At 37.0% G+C, this 19,238-nt stretch overlaps 1 protein-coding gene across 5 annotated transcripts in view; it reads right to left on the reverse strand.

Moving 5' to 3' along the window:
* ep300b (EP300 lysine acetyltransferase b) overlaps positions 1-19,238 on the reverse strand; it is a 43,728-nt gene that overhangs the window by 7,180 nt on the left and 17,310 nt on the right. For 3 of the 5 annotated variants that reach the window (XM_081379074.1, XM_081379070.1, XM_081379073.1), the window contains 13 exons: positions 18,127-18,279; positions 16,415-16,873; positions 11,227-11,448; positions 10,962-11,115; positions 9,926-10,044; positions 6,963-7,202; positions 6,114-6,202; positions 3,411-3,491; positions 2,199-2,255; positions 2,003-2,080; positions 1,690-1,757; positions 1,295-1,445; positions 23-169 (listed from right to left, as the gene is read on the reverse strand). In XM_081379074.1, coding sequence (XP_081235200.1) covers positions 23-169; positions 1,295-1,445; positions 1,690-1,757; positions 2,003-2,080; positions 2,199-2,255; positions 3,411-3,491; positions 6,114-6,202; positions 6,963-7,202; positions 9,926-10,044; positions 10,962-11,115; positions 11,227-11,448; positions 16,415-16,873; positions 18,127-18,279 — 2,018 coding nt within the window. Of the gene's footprint in view, positions 1-22; positions 170-1,294; positions 1,446-1,689; positions 1,758-2,002; positions 2,081-2,198; positions 2,256-3,410; positions 3,522-6,113; positions 6,203-6,962; positions 7,203-9,892; positions 10,045-10,961; positions 11,116-11,226; positions 11,449-16,414; positions 16,874-18,126; positions 18,280-19,238 lie in introns of all 5 variants that reach the window. The other 2 variants (XM_081379072.1, XM_081379071.1) reach the window with 1 other exon arrangement.

Raw genomic sequence — 19,238 nt, forward strand, 5'->3', positions numbered from 1 at the left:
TGTGCGTCTTAGTTTTTTTAACCTTTGATTGGGCTGAGGGCAGTCGGAGCCGTATTCTTGCACGTGCATTCCAAAGAAGCAGACATCTGTTCCGTCAATGTCCTCAAATGCAAACAGAGCTTTTGTCCTGTACGGGAATGACTCTGACATCTCGCCACTGTCAACAAACCTGTAATAGAAAGACAGTACACGTTTTAGATCTTTTCATGGTGACCATTAAAAAGATAATTTCTGAAAAAGACACTACCATAAAGGAACGAGGTCTCTGAAATTTTTAGTTACTGAATAAAGATCCATGTATTAATCCACTTTCTACCAATATACTATACAAACTTGGGTATTACAATGTTGTTTTTTCATCTGCCTAAAGGCCTTTAGTTTAGAAGTGATTTGAAGAAGTCAAAGCATTCTGAAGTCATTACATTTTAATGATGGCAATGCAAGGTAGTTGTGTCCAAGTTAAAATCAGTAAAAAAATAAAATAAAATTGTGTAACAGTGACCTGCCTCCTCTGAGACATTTGAGTGCAAGCAAAGATGTTAAGCTTAAGTATGGAAAATCAAGAGTTTGTTTTTGGCATTACAAGAGTTTGATTCATGCATTAGTCGGTCATTTTTTTCATGATGCAGTGCTTTTTTTTTTTACAAGCACTGTCCCCTCAAACTGATTTCTTGTCAAAAGATTTCTTGTCAATTTTTTTACAGGCAAATCCTCACCTATGACTAGATTTTCAAAAGCTATTGCAGTCCAATAACGTTCAAAGATGAAGAGTTGTTATTGTTAATTAAAACTAAAAAACATGTTTTGTTAATCAGAAAAAAAGCTGAAATAAAACAAATATTAAATAACAAAAAAAATTACTTAAAGAAATGTTGCCTGAAATAAACAAATAAAAATAAATAAAAACTAAGAAATATTACTAAATCTAATAAAATTAAAACAAAAGCACAGAATAAAATAACTAAAACCTCAACTCTGAAAATCTAAAACTAAAAGCAAATTCAAAATATTAATAAATACAATAATAGTACATAAATTATACTAAAATTACACTGGTTAGGGCATTCAGTAGTATAAATACCTACTACAACCAACAATACAGCAACTTGATGACCTTCAATGACAAAATCATTGTGTGAACAAATGTATTACTGCATGTAAGGTTATGGAACATTGTCGTGTTTCATAATAATCACAAGTATAATAAAAATCACATAAAATAAAGCAAAAAGTTCAAAATTCTAAATTCCAAAACCTTAAAAGAAACAACATAAATCTCTGCACTGTCCCTCACCTGGACTTCATGCCAGGTTTGACCTCCACTACTTTATCAGAGACGTGGACCACACGGATGGTGACATCACCAGATTCTGGATGAGTATGACGCTTCAGATAGTCGTTCACTCGTGTCTCCAGGTAGTTACCAAGCTTTGTCTGAGGAAGCCCTGGGATAAAGAGAAAGTAGAGCATGGAATTTAAAATAATACAAATATAGCATTTTAAAGTACAGCATGAAAATCTGGTATAAAACAGTGCAACACTGCATAGTCACACTCAAGATCTGCCTATATATATATATTTGTTGTTTTTTTCATTACATGGCTCCCTGCAATACTTGATTGGTCAAGAATGGCATTCTATAAGCAAAAACAATTTTGGGGATTGCAGATTTTTAAAGCTCACACTTACTCTTTGCACAGTATTTATTCTCCTTCCTTGTTGCATTGGCTTTTTTCAGACAGCCTCCACAAACAAACCTGAATGGATAGGATTAAGGGAGAGAGGGACATTTGAAAACATAGAAAACTGTGTCAGATCTCTGGTTATGCTGATTTTTTTGCTCTATACATAAATTAAAAAGGCTGACTTTATATTAAGTTTTCAAAAAAAAAATTTTTTGAAAGCCTTACATTCACTGACCATTTGTTGACTCCATTTATTAAGAGTTTTTTTTTTTTTTGCCCTATTTTGAAGTAGAAAGTGTCAAATAAAAGTAGCTCACCCTGATGGCCAAATTGTCTCATTGTGCAGAACGCATATCTGATGCATTTTTCGACCACAGTCGCCACATTCCATCAGTCTGAGGAAGAGGAGCGTAAACAAAGGTCAGGCGACAACAACAAATCCACGCCGTGACTACAAGCAAACTTGAGCTGAGACAATCGGAGCGAGCAAATATGTGAAAAAAGCAAACATACAGTTCGGGGTCGAGGGTGTCATTCTTTTTCCTTTGAAACTGATCTTTATTGATGGACCTGAGAAGAGAAAACGAGAGACAGAGAAGAGGAGGCCGCCCAATCGAGAAGGTCATGAGAATCACTGAACAAATGCTCAACGGTATGAGATACTGAGGAATAACTAGGGCTGGGCGGCATATCGAGTTTGTACGATGTATCGATATAATCTTTTTAAATGATATGGAATGAGGCAATACCGTTTATATCGATGAGCACATCTGAAAAATAGCTGAGGACGCAGTGTGAGCTCCTGCAGTGAAAGTACTTAGTCCTAAACATGACACAAGCTTATATTAAGGGCTTCAAAATAACTGGTAAGATACAGTTAACAAGTTTAAAGCAGCTTGCCCTGTCAGATGCTCTGACAGATACTGTTGCTGACTGACAGATACATACTTGCGCTGTTTAACGAGTTTGAGATGTGGTGCTTTCCTCAGTGCTTAATATACATTTCACAGGTATATTCTCCATCTGTAAATGTTAGAAATTCAAACAAATATGTCTATTTCACTGTCAGGAGAGGACGAGGTTCTGTCAGTGAATCTCCGCTAAAATTCAAGCTTCCGTGAATGAGCGCGCCAAACAGACGGAGCACAATAGAATAGTAGCGCAATAATTCTGACTATATACATATTGCTAAAATATTTGTTGTTGGAGAATTTTAAACCTACAAGTATAATTTTATGAAAGTGACCATTATAATGGGGTAATCAAATGCAGGCTAATATATTAAGTTTGTGCTTTTGTTTTTATTTTCATTTTTAGTTTAACCTTTAGTCAATTTAAAAACAAAAGCATTATTTTTGTTTTTAGATTGTAATGTTACAATGTTAGAATGTAATGTGATTTTAACCACCTTTTTTGCACATAATATATTGCATAGCCAACATTCACTATATTTGTTTCCATAACCTTCAATATCAACATTGTTTGTAGGATATCATTGGGCAGGATGTGAATTATTATTATTATTATTTTTTTAAACAAATACAGATTTTCTTTATCCAAATAGAAAAATGTAGAAAGTACCGAGAAATATGTCGTATATCGCCATTTAACCAAAAAATACCGAGATATGATTTTTTGGCCATATCGCCCAGCCCTAGGAATAACGTCATGGCAATAACAATGAAGCAGAAGATCGAAACACAAACTTGTAGATGGGTTACTCACGTTTGAGGCTGGGTTGGATCGTCCCCCAGGGATACATTCTCCCCTTGGATTTCGTTGAAACACTTCTCACAGAAGTGGTACCTGTCAGCAAGAAGCCCATATTTGGGTGAACTAGACCGTTCGCCAAGAGCACAGCCAATCACAGTGAGGGCACGTGGAAGCAGGCACCAATCAGGGCAGGGCAGGCCAGGAGACAGGCACACACAGGAGAAGGCAGGTTCGTCGCCGGGAGCAGCCAATCATGAAGCAGGGATTTTGTGTGGGCAGATTGATTGATTGGTTGCGTGTAAATTTCGGAGCGGATGATTGGTCACATCAAAGCAGGCCAATGCAGACATCACAAGCGTTAAAAAAGGAGGGAGAGAAAGGGGGGAGGAGGAGGGCAGAATGAATATTTTAAAAAAGTGTGAGAAACAAAACCGTTATGAGGGACAAAGAGCTAAGTGTTGGACAGGTGGAGGGGTGGGTCAGATGTAGAAGTAGTAAATGAAACCAAAAGAGAGAGAGCAGGAAGCCGAGGCAAAGCATAGACGGTCTTCCCTCATGTCCACTGAGCTCCAAAACAACCGTGACGCCCAGAGGAGCGAGGGACAACAATGGACAGAGTGAATGAGAAGAATGAGAACAGGAGCAACAGAGACCCATCATCCTTCCAGTGCATTTTAAAGAGGGTCCCAAGATTCATTACCAAAACAAAATGTGTGACAGATGAACAGTTAGTACACCCTGAAGTTGGCAGCATGAACTCTTGTGAAAGAACTAGCCAATTTTCAGAAAGTTTAATATTATACTTTGTGTCAATCTCAAAAAACATATCCAGGTCACATGACGCCCTAAAAATCACTATAAAAAAGGATATTTTGCATAAAGACCATTGAGATTTGACATGATCATCATACGAATTTATTTATTTAAATGCAGCATAAAAGGCAATGCAATTACATAATATTAATAACAGTGTTGTTACATTACAGCCTTTTATTTTTAATGTAAGAATATTGTGCACCATTTTAATAACAAATCCAAATGTAGTAATTTAATGTAAATTTACATTTTTTATTATTATTAAAATATATATAAAAAAGCTTATAACAATGTAATTGTTATTAAATAATATTTTCAATGTTTTACTAAAAATAATAATAAATTATATAACACCATCCCATTTATGTTATAACCTTTTATTTTTAATAGGATTTTAATTATCAAAATAATATAACAACAACACAAATTAATGTTGTTATATTACATTATTTTTATTATTTATAAAATAAAAAAGTAAAAGCTTAACATAACACAGTGTAATTGGTTATAATGTAACATTTTCAATGTTTTACTAAAATATATATATTTGTGTGTATGTATATGTATGTGTATGTATGTGTATACATATATATAACAATATATATAACAAATTATATATATTGTGTATATATATATATAGTGTATATAGTATATATAGTGTGTATATATATATAACAAAATGTTGTTACATAATAATATTATTTTGATTATTATCATCATCATTACTAAAACATTACATTTTTTATAATATAAACATTTATTTTCAATGTTTTAATAATAATCATAATTTTATTATCATCATTGTTGCCTTTGTGGATTTTAAATAACAAATATTTCATTAAAATCTGCATGAAGCCCAAAATAATATTATTATTAATAATTATTATTATTATTGATTTTATGCTGATTTAAATAAAAAAATAAATACTATAGTAGCATTAACATACATTAGTATAATTTTTATACAACGAAAAGTGAGCTTCATATTAACTCCAAAGTAGCCAAATTAATACAAAAACGTATATTTGTTTAGCGCCGAAACCTGTAATTCTGGTGAAAGATACTAACCGCAAAACTCTTATGGCAAAGACTAAGATGATGCAAGTCAGAAAATTGGCAATGATTTTCACTAACACATTAGAGGAAGTGCATCCTTCTTATTAGCACTTTGTTTTTTGAGTTCGTAGCTACCAACTGAGGTAATCAACACAAATACTTGCCAACACACCTGCCAATAAAAGTTAACTGCAAGAACATCAACGAAAACAGAATTGGAGACAAAAATGCAGACCCTCTTTAAAATGGCCATTTAAAATCAGGAAAAGAGCAGAGAAGTGAAATGTGCTCTATTTTGCCACCGAAAGTCAAATCAAGAGGCCTGAAATTCAACAACACCCTGATGTGGGAAATGTGTGCTCAAAGCAGAACAGCATTTACATTTTCACAAAGCACACCTCTCACCACTTTAAAAATACTCACCTGAATCTTTTAACATACAAAAACACAACGTCTATCACATCTGAATGTGTGTGTTTATGAAAGTGTTCAGAAAACCAACAGCTTTCAGAACACTTCCTTCTACCGCTGCGCTGCTTCACATGAAATTGATTTTAGGCTGAAATGCAAATGTGTGATGATATGCCTGATGAGGTCAGTAAATTACCCATCAGGCCACATTCACTGTGATATAACAATTCTTATGAATATAATAACTTGCTTCAGTTTGTATGTACAATTATAGACCCAATTTAAGTCACTTTGAACTTTCAAGTGGTTATTCTTACTCTAATATAATCGATGACTCAATTTTTGAATGGTTATACTGCATAGTATTAAGAAAAGGGTGTGAGTGATTATGCGTGTAGTGTGAATATAGTGTATAGTGTGTATAATGCTGACCTGTTCTGGTAACTGAAGTACGCAGCGTCTCGGGGGATGGTGCACAGCTGTTTGCCATAGCAGCATAGAGTTTGAGGAGAAAACTCCAACTGAGAGATGGAAAAAGAGGGATAAAGGGGTTCAAAGAAAGAGAAAGTTGCAATATTCCATTATTTTTGGTCAGATAATGACATTAAAGCAATAAACCACAATTCACCTCACGATGTGACAAACACCACAACTTAACCGTGGGAAAAACACTGTAATAAGTGGCATAATGCTTTTGTACATAACAAATGTCATCTTTTGTCATATTTCTACTTAATAAAAATATTAAAAACAAAAATGTATAATAATAAAAATAGTACCAATTTATAATAATGTAGTTCATATTTAACATACATTTCTTGCTGGAAGAATCATTGTATGTTAATTAACAAATAAGTTTTGGTATTATATGATAGTGTATTATAATCTTATTAATTAATAAGAATAGTATTTATAATCATATAATAATGCATTTTTAACATACATTTATGGTAAGTATTGACTAAACTGCTTGCTGGAAGAATCACTGTATATTTCATAATAATAAGCATTTAACATAGCCTACATTTAATGCATTGCAATTTTGCTTGCTGGAAGAATTACTGCTAATAATAATAATAAAAAAACATTAATACCACTAATGATCGTTGTATAGTATCAAACATATTTAATCATGTTCGTATAGTATTATTATTATTATTACATTAATAATAATAAAAAAATATAATAACAGTAAAAATAATTATTATTATTAGCATTAATGCTAATTAATGTGCATCACAAAAACTGATGCACACACACACACACACACACACGGCTCACCTTCCTTCCACAGCAGTACCCCATTTCCTGCATAACGGGGTCTATTTCCTGTTCAAACACCTCGGCCAGTTTGGAGCAGTATTTATATACCCGTGACGTCTTCCTGTTATACAGCCAGGCGTTATTGAACATCAGCCACACGTCGTCCACGTACTGCCAGGGCTCCTGGTACTGACCCGTGTCCAGCTTACGCTTGATAGTGGACAAGTCCATCGGGTTTTTTACTATGTCAAAGTAGTCCTGGAGGACGGAGTCCAGACCACAGCAAGCAGCGTGAAGGATGAAGGCCATCATTGTCATTATCATCATGAGATGAAATCAAGTTCCAGTCAGACGCAGCGATGGATGGTGGCCCGGCGGGTTGAGAATCAGGGGGAGAGAAGAGGGTGCAGGGGGACAATGTTGAGCGCTGTAGAAGAGGTTCACATGCACAAACAGAGAAAAACGTAACAGACTCCCACTGCCTCACTCAAATCTGTACCCTATTTATCTCCCGTTCTCCCACACACACAGAAAAACACACACAAATCTGGGCCAGCGCCAGCGATGGCAGACGAACTGGGGTGGGCAAAGGTATTTCAACATAATATGGTCAGATAGTAGTTTGAATCGCATTGAAAATGTCAAGAAATGTCTGGAAAATTATATTTCGCGTAAAAAAAATTAAGCAAATTTTTTGGACTTCTTTATTTTCATGACAATTTAATTTAATATCATTGTGTTAAATGACAATTAACCTCCCCCAGCGGTATTGATATATAGCTTAAATTGTAAGTATACATCATATAAGTATTAGCAGTAAAAATAATATGATGATTTTAAATAATAATAATAATAATTATTATTATTGTTATGATAACAAAAATATATATATATTTTTTTTTAATCTAGATTAAAAAATTAAGACAGATGTGCTTAAGTGTACAATAAATATATATAAATATATTAATAATAAACAAAAGTTTATTAATTTTAAATCCAATGTAATCCAATGTATTCATTTCACATCTGGAGGACAGCCTGGATGAAAAATGAATCCATTTCGCCAAACAAACAGGGTTTCTAGGGGGTGATGTTGGTAGGGTTAGCGTTTAGGGTACAGTAAGCTGAGGTGAGCACAAGCGAGGTGATATCGTCACAGACACATTAAATTACATTAGCGCAGCTATGAGCGTTTACACGACAAAGCACAGCAGGACTCCCTTCTTTACAGTCCAACAGCACAAATCATCAAAGACACAGTAAAAATACATTCCTTCAAGGTGTCGACCCCACAGTACTCAGGTTGTGTGCCACAAAGAGGATTTTTTTTTAATTGAGTTTTACAGCAATTTACTTTAGGGTTTTGGTTCAATACAAAAGATCTCTGCATGGTTCCTGTAACCACCAGCAGCATCTGACATGTTGCAATAACATCTATTAAAATATTGAAATTACAGTGTTTACAATAGTCACCTGATCTAAGCCCACACAACCATACGAGTCCTTCAAACTGACGCGACGGGGGCGACACCAATGCCAGGACAAACAGGTGTTTCAAACAAACATACGTGAACAAACACTGATCTGATAACAGTGAAGAGAGTGAATAAACCCAGAATCATTATAAGCACTTTGAAGCTACACATGAAAATTATAGAGTTATTTTATCTTCAGGGTTCCCACACCTTTTGACCAATAAATGTCTGACTTTTTTAGTTGTCTGTGATAACTGGATGAGGATTTTTGTAGACATTTTGTTCAAATTTACTTTGTATTTTTGGTGAAATTTGGTGGCAGTGGTGGGATGGCTAACTGCAAAATGGTGCCGAAAGTTAAATTTTTAGGTCAAACATCACTCTCTTTGTCTGTAATGTTTGCTTGTCATACCTTAAATGGAGCCAGTGCATCATTTCATCAAATCACTGCTAAAGCAGCAAAATAACCAGAATAGCAGGAAACTGATCCCATCATGCAACACATGACAATAAACATTTGTGGCTATTTAACACAAATGAAAGCCAATTGTACTTGATCAGTGTATACATTTGAATCTGCTATGCTGGTTATAGCCAAAAAATAAATAAAAAATTGGCCATAACTCTGGGGATTGATGGTAGACTTAGCATGAGGCTTTTATGTGGCAAAATAAAACAAATGTGATGGATTAAAGCTCAGGTTAAAATAATGAGCTACATGGGAGTTTAAGCAGATGACAGCAAAAACTATACTAAACGAACAAAGACAATAAGGCCAGCACAGGTTATGAGATCATTCAGAGCGGTTTCATTTTGTTGATAAGTTTCAAAACAAACTAGTTCAAAGTGGCAGTGCATTTTCACCATTTCAGTATATCTACATAACATTCCTCAGTTTAAGTAAATTGCTTAAATTAAACAAAATTAAAAGCTTAAGTCTGTAATATTTGCAGAATTAACATCACCATTGGATAAAAAAAAAAAAAGATTTTCAAACAAGTTTCCCAAACATCCTGTCAGCCACTGGTTCACAAAAAAAATATATATAAATTTAGTCCCACCCCAACCCCATTGGTTCAATCAAAGTTGTGCTGTTGGCCTGGTCAAAAAATGGCTTAAGTCACATCAGCACATTAATCTAAAATTTTAATGTGAAAAGAATTACAAACATCAGCTTTAAGGTTTTAAATCCTCCTTATGTGTCTTTTTTACGGGATGAAGACACATCGACCGCAAGAGCAGACGTTCATAGTCTGCGCTGCCTTATTTTCACTCTTCTTTTCTGACAGAAACGCTACAAAAGCAAGCTTGCAACGTCTCTCTCACATCCACACACACAAGACACAACAGCAGGCAGAAGAGGAAGAGAGGGGTAAAGGTAAAAAAAAAAAAAGAAAAAGAAAAAGTAATGAGACTAGAACTGAAAAGTGCTAGGTTGTTTGTAGCATAATGCGTGCCAGCGCAGGCCCTTACCAGGTTAGTTTTGTTACTAGTTCGAATACGTACGGGTATTCCCAGTAACTGGGGGTCCACCGGCTGCCGGAAAGGCAGCGACTCTGGGTCCTGTCTGTACAGAGCTTCCAGAGTGGGCATTAAAGCCTGGCGGAGCTCGTCGGGCTTAAAGACTGATGGAGAGGAAGGAAATGAAGGAAGCAGCAGAGTCAGGAATCAGGTACATATTCATATGAAAATCATAAGTACTGATTTCAAAGCAGTGTTTGTCCTTCATATTAAACTGCGAAATATGAACAAGCACCTGCTGATTCTAGATCAGAATTAGTAGATTTCATGCAATGAGACCTGATGTTTTTCCATAGTTTTAACACCATATAAAATGAATTACAATAGCAGTTCTTGTGTGGTGTTTTCCCTTTTTGTAAGATGCTTTGGATAATGAATTTATGCAAATTATATAAGAACGTCTGTAGGATCCTTAAAGGTGCAGAATATTATTCCTGTGCCACTAGTTTCACCAAACAGAATAATAAAAAAACATTTCCCAAATATGTTTCCCAAACAGCCCCCTGTATAACAGGTAGTCAAGAAACAGAAAGTCCCACCCCAAACTCACACCATAGAGCGAGGCCTTGGATCCAGACGTATTTTCCTATATGTACTTTTTGAAAGTCTTTGTTTAAGAGATATAAGCAATAAACCAAATAAACCAGCTATCACAACATTACACACTTTGATTTAAAGCAAAATTATTAGGAAATTAGACAAAAAGACAAAGGTACAACACCGTGTATTTGATAGTTTTAATGAGGGAAAGAACTACAATCCCATGAAGCACTGTGAATGACAATCGAACTTAAACTATTGATTTAAAAATGACACATACACATATATACCAGTATATATATATAAATGACAATGTTTCGAAAGCACCACGTTTACAGTCTACCTAAGGCTTGCATATAGTTTTCTCAGCACATTACACTTGCAAAGGTATTTTAACATAGAAAAGCCACATCACCTTTAAGGATGAAAGATTTACTCTAAAACAAAAGTATCTATGAATGTGTGGACGCGTTTGTTTTACCTTTCTTCTTGCTTTGTGTGTTTGCGGGAGTGCTGTTCTCTTCCTCCTTGAGTTCGGTTTTGACCTCCGGCTTCTTGTCCTCAGCTGTCGACCCAGTCGATGTTTCCATTGGTTCTGTCTTGCATTCATCACCTGCGGGTTCCTCCTTCTTTATCTAGCAGACCAATCAAAATAAGGTTAGGGAATGAATCTCGGATGAAGTCTCGGATATAACAGATGTAAGAGTGTATTTTTGTTTTAGATGTAATTGTGTTTTCCTGCTCACCTCTGGTTTCTCCGTCTTAATCTCAGTCTGCATGGCGGCCATTTTCCCTGAGGCCTTATCCTCCATCTCATTCTCATCCTCTTCTTCCTGCTTGACCTCAGTTTTGGGGTCAAGTGGGGCGGTGGGCTCGGATGATGTCAGTTGTGAGCTAGGGTCAGCACTGCTGACCGATGCAGGAGTTGAGGCCTGACCGTCTGCAGTCAGAGACGACTTCTGAGACAGCTGAGGGTGGGAACAAACAAAAGAGGAGCAGAGTAAGAGCAAATAGCCAAAACAAGAAGCGAGTCAGGAGGAAAGAGAGAACAGTCAATGGTAAACAAAAGTCAGTAGGAACAACCAAAAAAACATCAACAACAGCAGCTTAGGAGCTAATAAAGAAACAAATGTTAGAACAAGTCAATAGAAATCAGTTGAGTAAAAGAGAACAGCCAATAGCAAACAAAATCTAATCTAAGAGCAATTGTTCCACAGCTTCCCGCAGCGTTGGTCCGGTTTCACACTTACTCAGTTCTATCAAACCCCCATGGATTTGCGGTCATCTTGCGTCATCAAAAACGCGTAGAGTGTTATTTAATATGGTGCTATTCTGGGCAGAAGAGTGAATGGCACTTGTCACTGTATGTTGCATGAAGGTGGCTTCTCTGCTGAGCGCAAACGGACTTGTTCGAGGAGACAGCTGATTTCGGGTCATTCATTTGCTGCTCTGATTACATTCACTCTGCACGATTACGCGGCGCGCTCACTCTCACTCTTATCAAATCTTCACTGCTGTTATCCCCTACATGCGTTTCGTCGAATTAATGACGCCGTCATCAGCTACAATGCAAGTGCATGTTACTTTACTTCCCAAACAAGTGCAGACCAGAGTTAAAGTTGCTGCCCATGACAGCTTTCAAATTAGCAATTTGTTATGCGAACCGTGCTGTTTCGAACTAAACTTCAGTGTGAAAACTCCCTAGAAGAGAACAGCCAGTGACAAAGAAAAGAAGGATCTGACAAAGGAACTGCTGAACAGCAGAATAAGAGAGAACAGACAGACACATAAGAGACACGAAAGCCCAAAGTATACTTTGGACGTCTGCGTTATGCGACGGTCCGAGAGGCTTAATTTTCGTCATCAGGGTGGTCCTCGGACGTCTGCGTGCAGCCCAGTTTTTTGCTGCATCCAAAATTGCATACTTCCCTAATATATAGTAGGCAAAAAACGATATGTGGTAGAAGTAGTATGTACGAATACACAGTACTCATAAAAGAGTACAGGCAAAAAGTCTCCAGATGACCTACTACTTCTAGCGAGATTCTGAAGTGTGCCACGGGAGAGGATTTGTGAATGGCAGTGAAGCAACACAAATGACGCTGGTAGGTCACGTGAATGTCTGGATTACATTCATACTAGTGCACACATTTAGACTGGGTAAACCCAGCCTGATCTGCCGGCAATTTGATTTCACCCTGCAGCTCAGGCTGGAAACCTGTACATAATATCTATCCTGCTTCCTTTAAAAATTTGCGGGAACCAATCACAAACTTGCTTATCCACCTGGTGCGCTATTGGCGGGTTTAATCCAATCCAATTCCAGGGCCGTTACGGCTCTGTCCAATTCCTTTTAACCTCTCGACGATGCTCAATGGCTTCTTTTTAGCAAACAAATCGCTTGAGTGGGTGTAAATACCACTAACTTTCATGTTGTTTTTTCACTCGATTCCATTGCTGCTTCTGCAAACCGCAGTTTTCACGTCACTCTGCAGAGTACGTTACCCGGATCGTTGGTCTGATTGGTTGAAGGACTATCCAATTGCGTACAGAGTCATTTGAACTATGCCGTTGATCACGCCTCTTGTGCAGTAGCAAATACATAGCAGACTCCCCAGACCAATTAAAAGATTGAGCTTGGTCTGGTGATAGCCAGACCAGCACACATTATTATTTTCAACAATGATAACGCTCTATTAAATATTCTTTCAGAATATCTGTTGTCTGTTTGATTTTTTTTCTGGATTCTGAGTTGAATTATTTAATACAAATTTATTATCAAAAGAATTGTGGTAGTCAAATGAATGCACTCAAGTTTAAAGGCCTGTTCACACCAAGGACAATATCTATCATGATAAAGACATAGGGCCAGATTTACTAAACAGGGTAAATTAGCGTGTAAGCGCCATTCTAAAAAAGCGCAGATGGGAGTGTTAAGTTCTGCGCGTGATCTGCTGATGACGCGCAAATTAAAGCTAGACTGTGTAACTTTTTAAGTTGATTCTTAGCAAAAAACACTTTGTTCTATCAAAAGTATATGTGATCATTCATGTGTAATTACTTCCACCAACTAATCAAGTATTCTCGTAAGCGTAAAATCTGCCATTTAGCGAGTCGCTTGAATGGTGGCAGCCATGTTGCGCCTCCATCTTGAAAATACATTCACCAAAGAGGGACAAACCTGGAAATTCAAGCTTCGCCTTTCACGTTTTACACTCAGTGGCACCGTGACGAATGCGAGGGGGAGATTACTCGCGACTGCCGGAAGATTTGAAAGATTGCTGAAGATGGAGGATTACGCCTATTTTCGAGGACATGTAGCAGAGTCGCCAAGGAAGCGAAAGAGAGAATTAAAAAGTCAACGCGACAGGCAAATCAGCAAGACCAAAGTCAATACTGGAGTAACTTTTCCTAGATGGAAAGACGAAGTTGCCTGCTTTCTTCTCGACAGGTAATTCAGCCTATTTGTGTAAATTCAAAGTTTTATAGTTGCTTGTCTAACCATAGCATGGTTGTGCATAACGCCAGAACGACCTCTAGTATAACTTGCGTTACTTTTCCTCGCGTCAATGGTGAAAAAGTATTGTTTACCTTGTAACATAAATCTGTGCTGCGATGGATCACAGGTGATGAATAGTTTTAAAGACGCAATTTGGAAGCCATGTTAATCTTGGAATAATACGGCTACCGTAGGAGTTAAAACGCCCTCGGAATTGAAAGGAACAGAAACTAATATTCACTGGGTAGTCATATACAATTTCACCGCTAGATGGGGGAAAATATCACACAGTGTAGCTTTAAAGAACACAGACGCAGGCGGATCATTTCCATAATGACCTACACAATCTAGCAAGAGCAGCGCAAATTAGCGTCTGGTTTAAGACATGCTTTTTTTGGGCGGTACATAACAGCGCAAATACCAGTAAATTGACTAGCGCAAACCTTAGTAAATCACCTTGCACAACTAATTTAAATACTCTCCTCCCACAAATTTTGCGTCTGAAAGGGAAACTGCTACAAATGCATATGCAATAAGGTCAGCAGCAAAAATAACCCTGTCCATGCATTTTCAGCACCAATTCTTGCCTTTAGTAATTCCTGACAGTAGTTTTCTAACACCAAAAGAGGGTTTGAGCTGGCGTAAGCTGTTAGCAAATCTGGCCCATAGTTTTAAAAATCATTCTAAATATAAAAGAATAGCAGAGTCCACAACTATAACGGCATAGAGAAAAAATATCTTTGGAATCGCTTTCACAATTTTTTTTCCAGCTGCTGAACGAAACATTGACAGCCAAATTAGAATCCATCCAGCTTTAAAGAGCTTGAGCATTTAAAGCGTCAGACGACATTGCAGCGCATGCTTAGAATAAATAGAACGATATCATCCGCTGGTGTAGACGCTAATATAGATATTGCTATAGTTTTATAGTTATCTTTATAGGGCTGTCGATTTAACGTTAATGTAATAAATTAGTTATGGAAAAATAACCAACTAAAATGATTTAGCACCTAACACATTTACTGCACCAGCCCAGCGCAGCCCCAGACCTACTTTGGTCATCTTACATTTGTTTCATACAGTTGGATTGGTGACGAACATGAAGCAGGGCAATTTGTCCCGAATAGCACGAGTGTAAATGTGATATTGATTTTATACAACAGTTCAATAAAGAAGAATTAGTTAATATAGTGTTATATTTTAGACACGATATTGTCTGTTTTTGCTCAGTTTTGCCGACTAAAATATTATCTATAAAGTCAGAGCAGAACTCAGTGGTGTTTCTCTTCTGAATAAATCCATGTTTTGAGTGAATCAATCGGGTGAACCAGTGATTCAAATGACCCATTCATAAAGAGAGGCTTAATTCCTGAATGAATCAGCCATTTGAGAGAAAAATAGACATTTACCACCACCTACTGGCACTTTTAGTTTCTTATTTACTGTATCATTTTGTTAAAAAAATTATTTCATATTTTGGGTATAGTTTGCCCAAAAATTAAAATTCAGTTTATTTACATTTACTCATTCTCATGGTTGTTGTAACTTAAAAATTTGTGTAATAAATTCTGTTGAATAAAATAAAATATTTCTTTCTAAAACTACTTTTTATAATGTCTATTTGATCCTTTTCTCATTTAACACAATAATGACTTTAAAATGATCTTTTGGGGGTAATTTCTTAGCCAAATTTGATGTGCGATTCATTAGATTAATTAATTAATTGGCACATCATGTACTTAATTCGATTAAAAATGTAATCGCTTGACAGCCCTACTTTATAGTTATTGTTCTTGGTGTGAACAGACCTTAGCCTTAATCTTTTAAAATGTATTAAAACTAAATTTGACCGATTCCTTGAGACGTCTTGCACAACGGTTTACAGTTTAAATAAAAACATGGACGGAATTCTGTGATATTTAAAAAATAATGTTTCAATAAACTATTATTACTGTTATTACTTTTAGAAGTACATTCTACTGTACAATAGTAATACACTTTAAGAACCTTTGTTTTGCGGAGTTGTAGCGAAGACTTTTGAGTTCCGTTGTGTATCCGAAGATGAAGTTTAAGTGGACTGTCCTCATATAGCGAGACGACAGACGCTGAAAACACCACGAGCGGCACGCGTGCTTGAGTAAGTGTGTAGCAGACAAAACTGCGCCATTCATTCACACAGAGACACGAAGAATAAATATTTCAATAGCAGTCTTTTTGGGGTTATACACTGATTTTTGTAAAGCCCTATATCTGATCTATTCATCCAAATTTGGCCAAATTCCGGGTCCACAATTTTGTGTCGCGGAAATCATAGGGCCCTAAATTAATAGCAGATCCAAACAAAAATTCAGTGACATACAAGTCAACTTATGAGAAGATGTGAGGATACAAGCAAAAACACCCTAAACAAACACATTCTCGATTGTGATACTCACAGGAGTGTGTGGGTGTGCACAAAGCCCGTGGGCGTTCTGGGAAGGCACAGATGACGCTAGCCCTGTTTGGGGGCCTCCAGCGGCTCCGCCCCCATGTGATTGCTGCTGTAGCTGACTGGCTTTTTCTGAGCCCACCCCCTGTGTCATCGAGGGCAGCTGCATTGCAGGTGGGGCCATAGTGGTTGAAGAAGTGGGGGTGTGGGGCTGGGGAGTCTGGTTACCCGGCAACTGCGGGGGCGTTTGGTGCGGGGCAGGGGTAGGGGTGCGGCTGCGTGCGGGAGAAGGGGAGTTTTGGCGTAAGGGAGGACAGTGCGCATGCAATCCAGGCTGTGGAGCAGGTGGGGGGAGGTTGGACGGAGGCCCCTGAGGGCCAACAGCGGCTCCAGAGCCAGAGACTGCAGACTGAGTTTGAGCAACTGGACTTCTGACTGCCTGCGATGGAGGAGTGGGCATCTGATTCTGAGAGAGGAAAAAGACAACAAACAAAATTCAGAGTTAACTGGGTGCTATTACTACACATCAAGAGCTGGGCGATCCATTTATTTTTTACGACATATTCTTGATAGTTTTGTTGGTGCTATAACATCATCAATACTGCAGTGATCACAAGTTTCCTGAAGACTGTTTCATGGCTGCTTCTTGTTTCACCAATCTCTAATCAGTTCTTTCAAACCATCAGTTACAATGAATCTGTTCAATCACTGATTCAGTAATTCACTTGGGTCACCTCATGCATTAAAATGTTTGTGTATAACCATGTATATTGGAACATATAAATAAATATAGGTCACCTTTATTTATATAGCGCTTTTTACAATACAGATAGTTTAAAAGCAGCTTTACAGTGATAACAGGAAAATAATGCAACAGGGTTTGTTTATGCTATAAAGCAGATCTAGAAGAAAATAGTGTCATAGTCCAGCTTAAGTTAGTTCAGTGATGGTTATATATATATAGCTGCTCTGGAGAAAACTCTGCTCTTTTGTCATCGACAAACATAAATATGGACAAATGACTGAGTTTCTGCAGTGAAGAACTATCAGTAAAAAACATGTTGTTATACTAAACAAATGTATTTTAGTGTTTGCATTAAATATTTTCAATCAATTTAGCGACAATGATGGCTTGGTCCAAACAGTTTTGTTGAATATATTTTTCAACTATATATTCTTATGCAAACTGTTATACTTTTTTTCAGGATTCTTTGATGAATAAAAAGTTGAAAAGAACAGCATTTATTTGAAATAGAAATCTTTTGTAACATTATAAATGTCTTTACTTTTTATCAATTGTATGTGTCCTTGCTAAATAATAGTGTATAAACAGTTTTTTTTTTTTTTTTTTTTCAATGTTAATGCTGGGCTACATCATCCATCCTTATTTCCACCCTAACATTAAGCTTTAGGAGTACACTTAAGTACCACTAAATCACACACAACATTACTAAACACAAGAGGTGAAACATGAAACAAAAGAGGTTTCAATGAGACAATTCTAACTTAATCTCAAGTTATGCTAAATCTCAAAGAAAAAGTAATTAAAAATTGAGCATGTTAGTCAATGTTTATTGTCTTTCACAAGAGATTATAACAGAAAAACTGTTATACACTCTTATAACCACCAAACGACGAATCATATTAAAGTGTTAGATGCATTAGAGACATCAAACTGTACTGAGTAATATATGAAATGAATGTGCTTTAATAGCTGACCTGTGGTATGGCTCCCTGCCCTGCAGGTTGGTTCAGGCCACCCACACCCTGGCCCAGTCCGGCACCTGTGCCTGGAAACTGGTTCTGCATGTACTGGTTTTGTAACTGGGGTACGTTGGGTTGAGCCATTCGAGGTGTTCCCTGCATACTCATCTAAAAATACACAATAAAGACACCAAATAAACACTTAAAGGGGTCATATAATAGTACATGCACTTTTACAAGTTGATTGTACTGAAATGTGTGTTGGCAGTGCCTGTACACAACCATCATAAAATGATAAAAATCCATCCAGTAGTTTTTTTTAAATCTTCTTTTATGTTTCCCCCTGGCTCAAATCAAGCTGTTGACGCCCCTCCCACGAATGTTGATTGACAGTAGCGTTTCAACACAGCCCCGCCCTCGCTCGTGAGCGAGCTGTCAATCATAGGCGCGGACCGGTGCGTCATTGTTGATAGCTGGAGGACTGAGCAGAATGGCATCTAAGCGATTGTGGTGTTCTGTTCTTGGGTGTAATAACACAGCAGTCATGTTGATGTTCCTAAATCCGAACTGCTGAAGACGCAGTGGCTGAGTTTGTTTTCGAAGAGAATATTCCCCACGATCACCGCCAATGCTTTCATGTTTGCGTGAATCATTTCACACACCAGACTGCTTTATAAACGAGGGTCAGTATAAAGCCGGTTTTGCTAAAAGCTGTTCCTGAAAAAAGGATCGGTACCAACTTCGTGTTCCTGCTGCACCTCCAGAAGAACAAGTGAGTGTAACATTTTATTAAGCTTTATATTAATCTTTATATTAATATTTGCAAATCGCTTGCACGCTTCACGATGAATGCAGCTATTTTTACACTCAGGGTACATTACGGCATGTTTTCTATGTACGACGTACTCAATATAATTCATAATCCCACGTTTATAATGAACAACGCGTTATGGTCATTGTGTTATTGTGTTACAAATGGTGTCCGCACAGAACAGAGGGGCGGGGTCAGCAAAGCTCATTATCATTTAAAGACACATGCACTCAAACGGCGTGCTGAAAACAGAGCTGTTTTTGACCAGGTAAAATGAGTGTTTTCTTACAATACTAATGAGAATTTTTAATTAAAG

Source organism: Scardinius erythrophthalmus, assembly GCF_964197995.2.
Source record: "Scardinius erythrophthalmus genome assembly, chromosome: 1".
NCBI lineage: Eukaryota > Metazoa > Chordata > Actinopteri > Cypriniformes > Leuciscidae > Scardinius > Scardinius erythrophthalmus.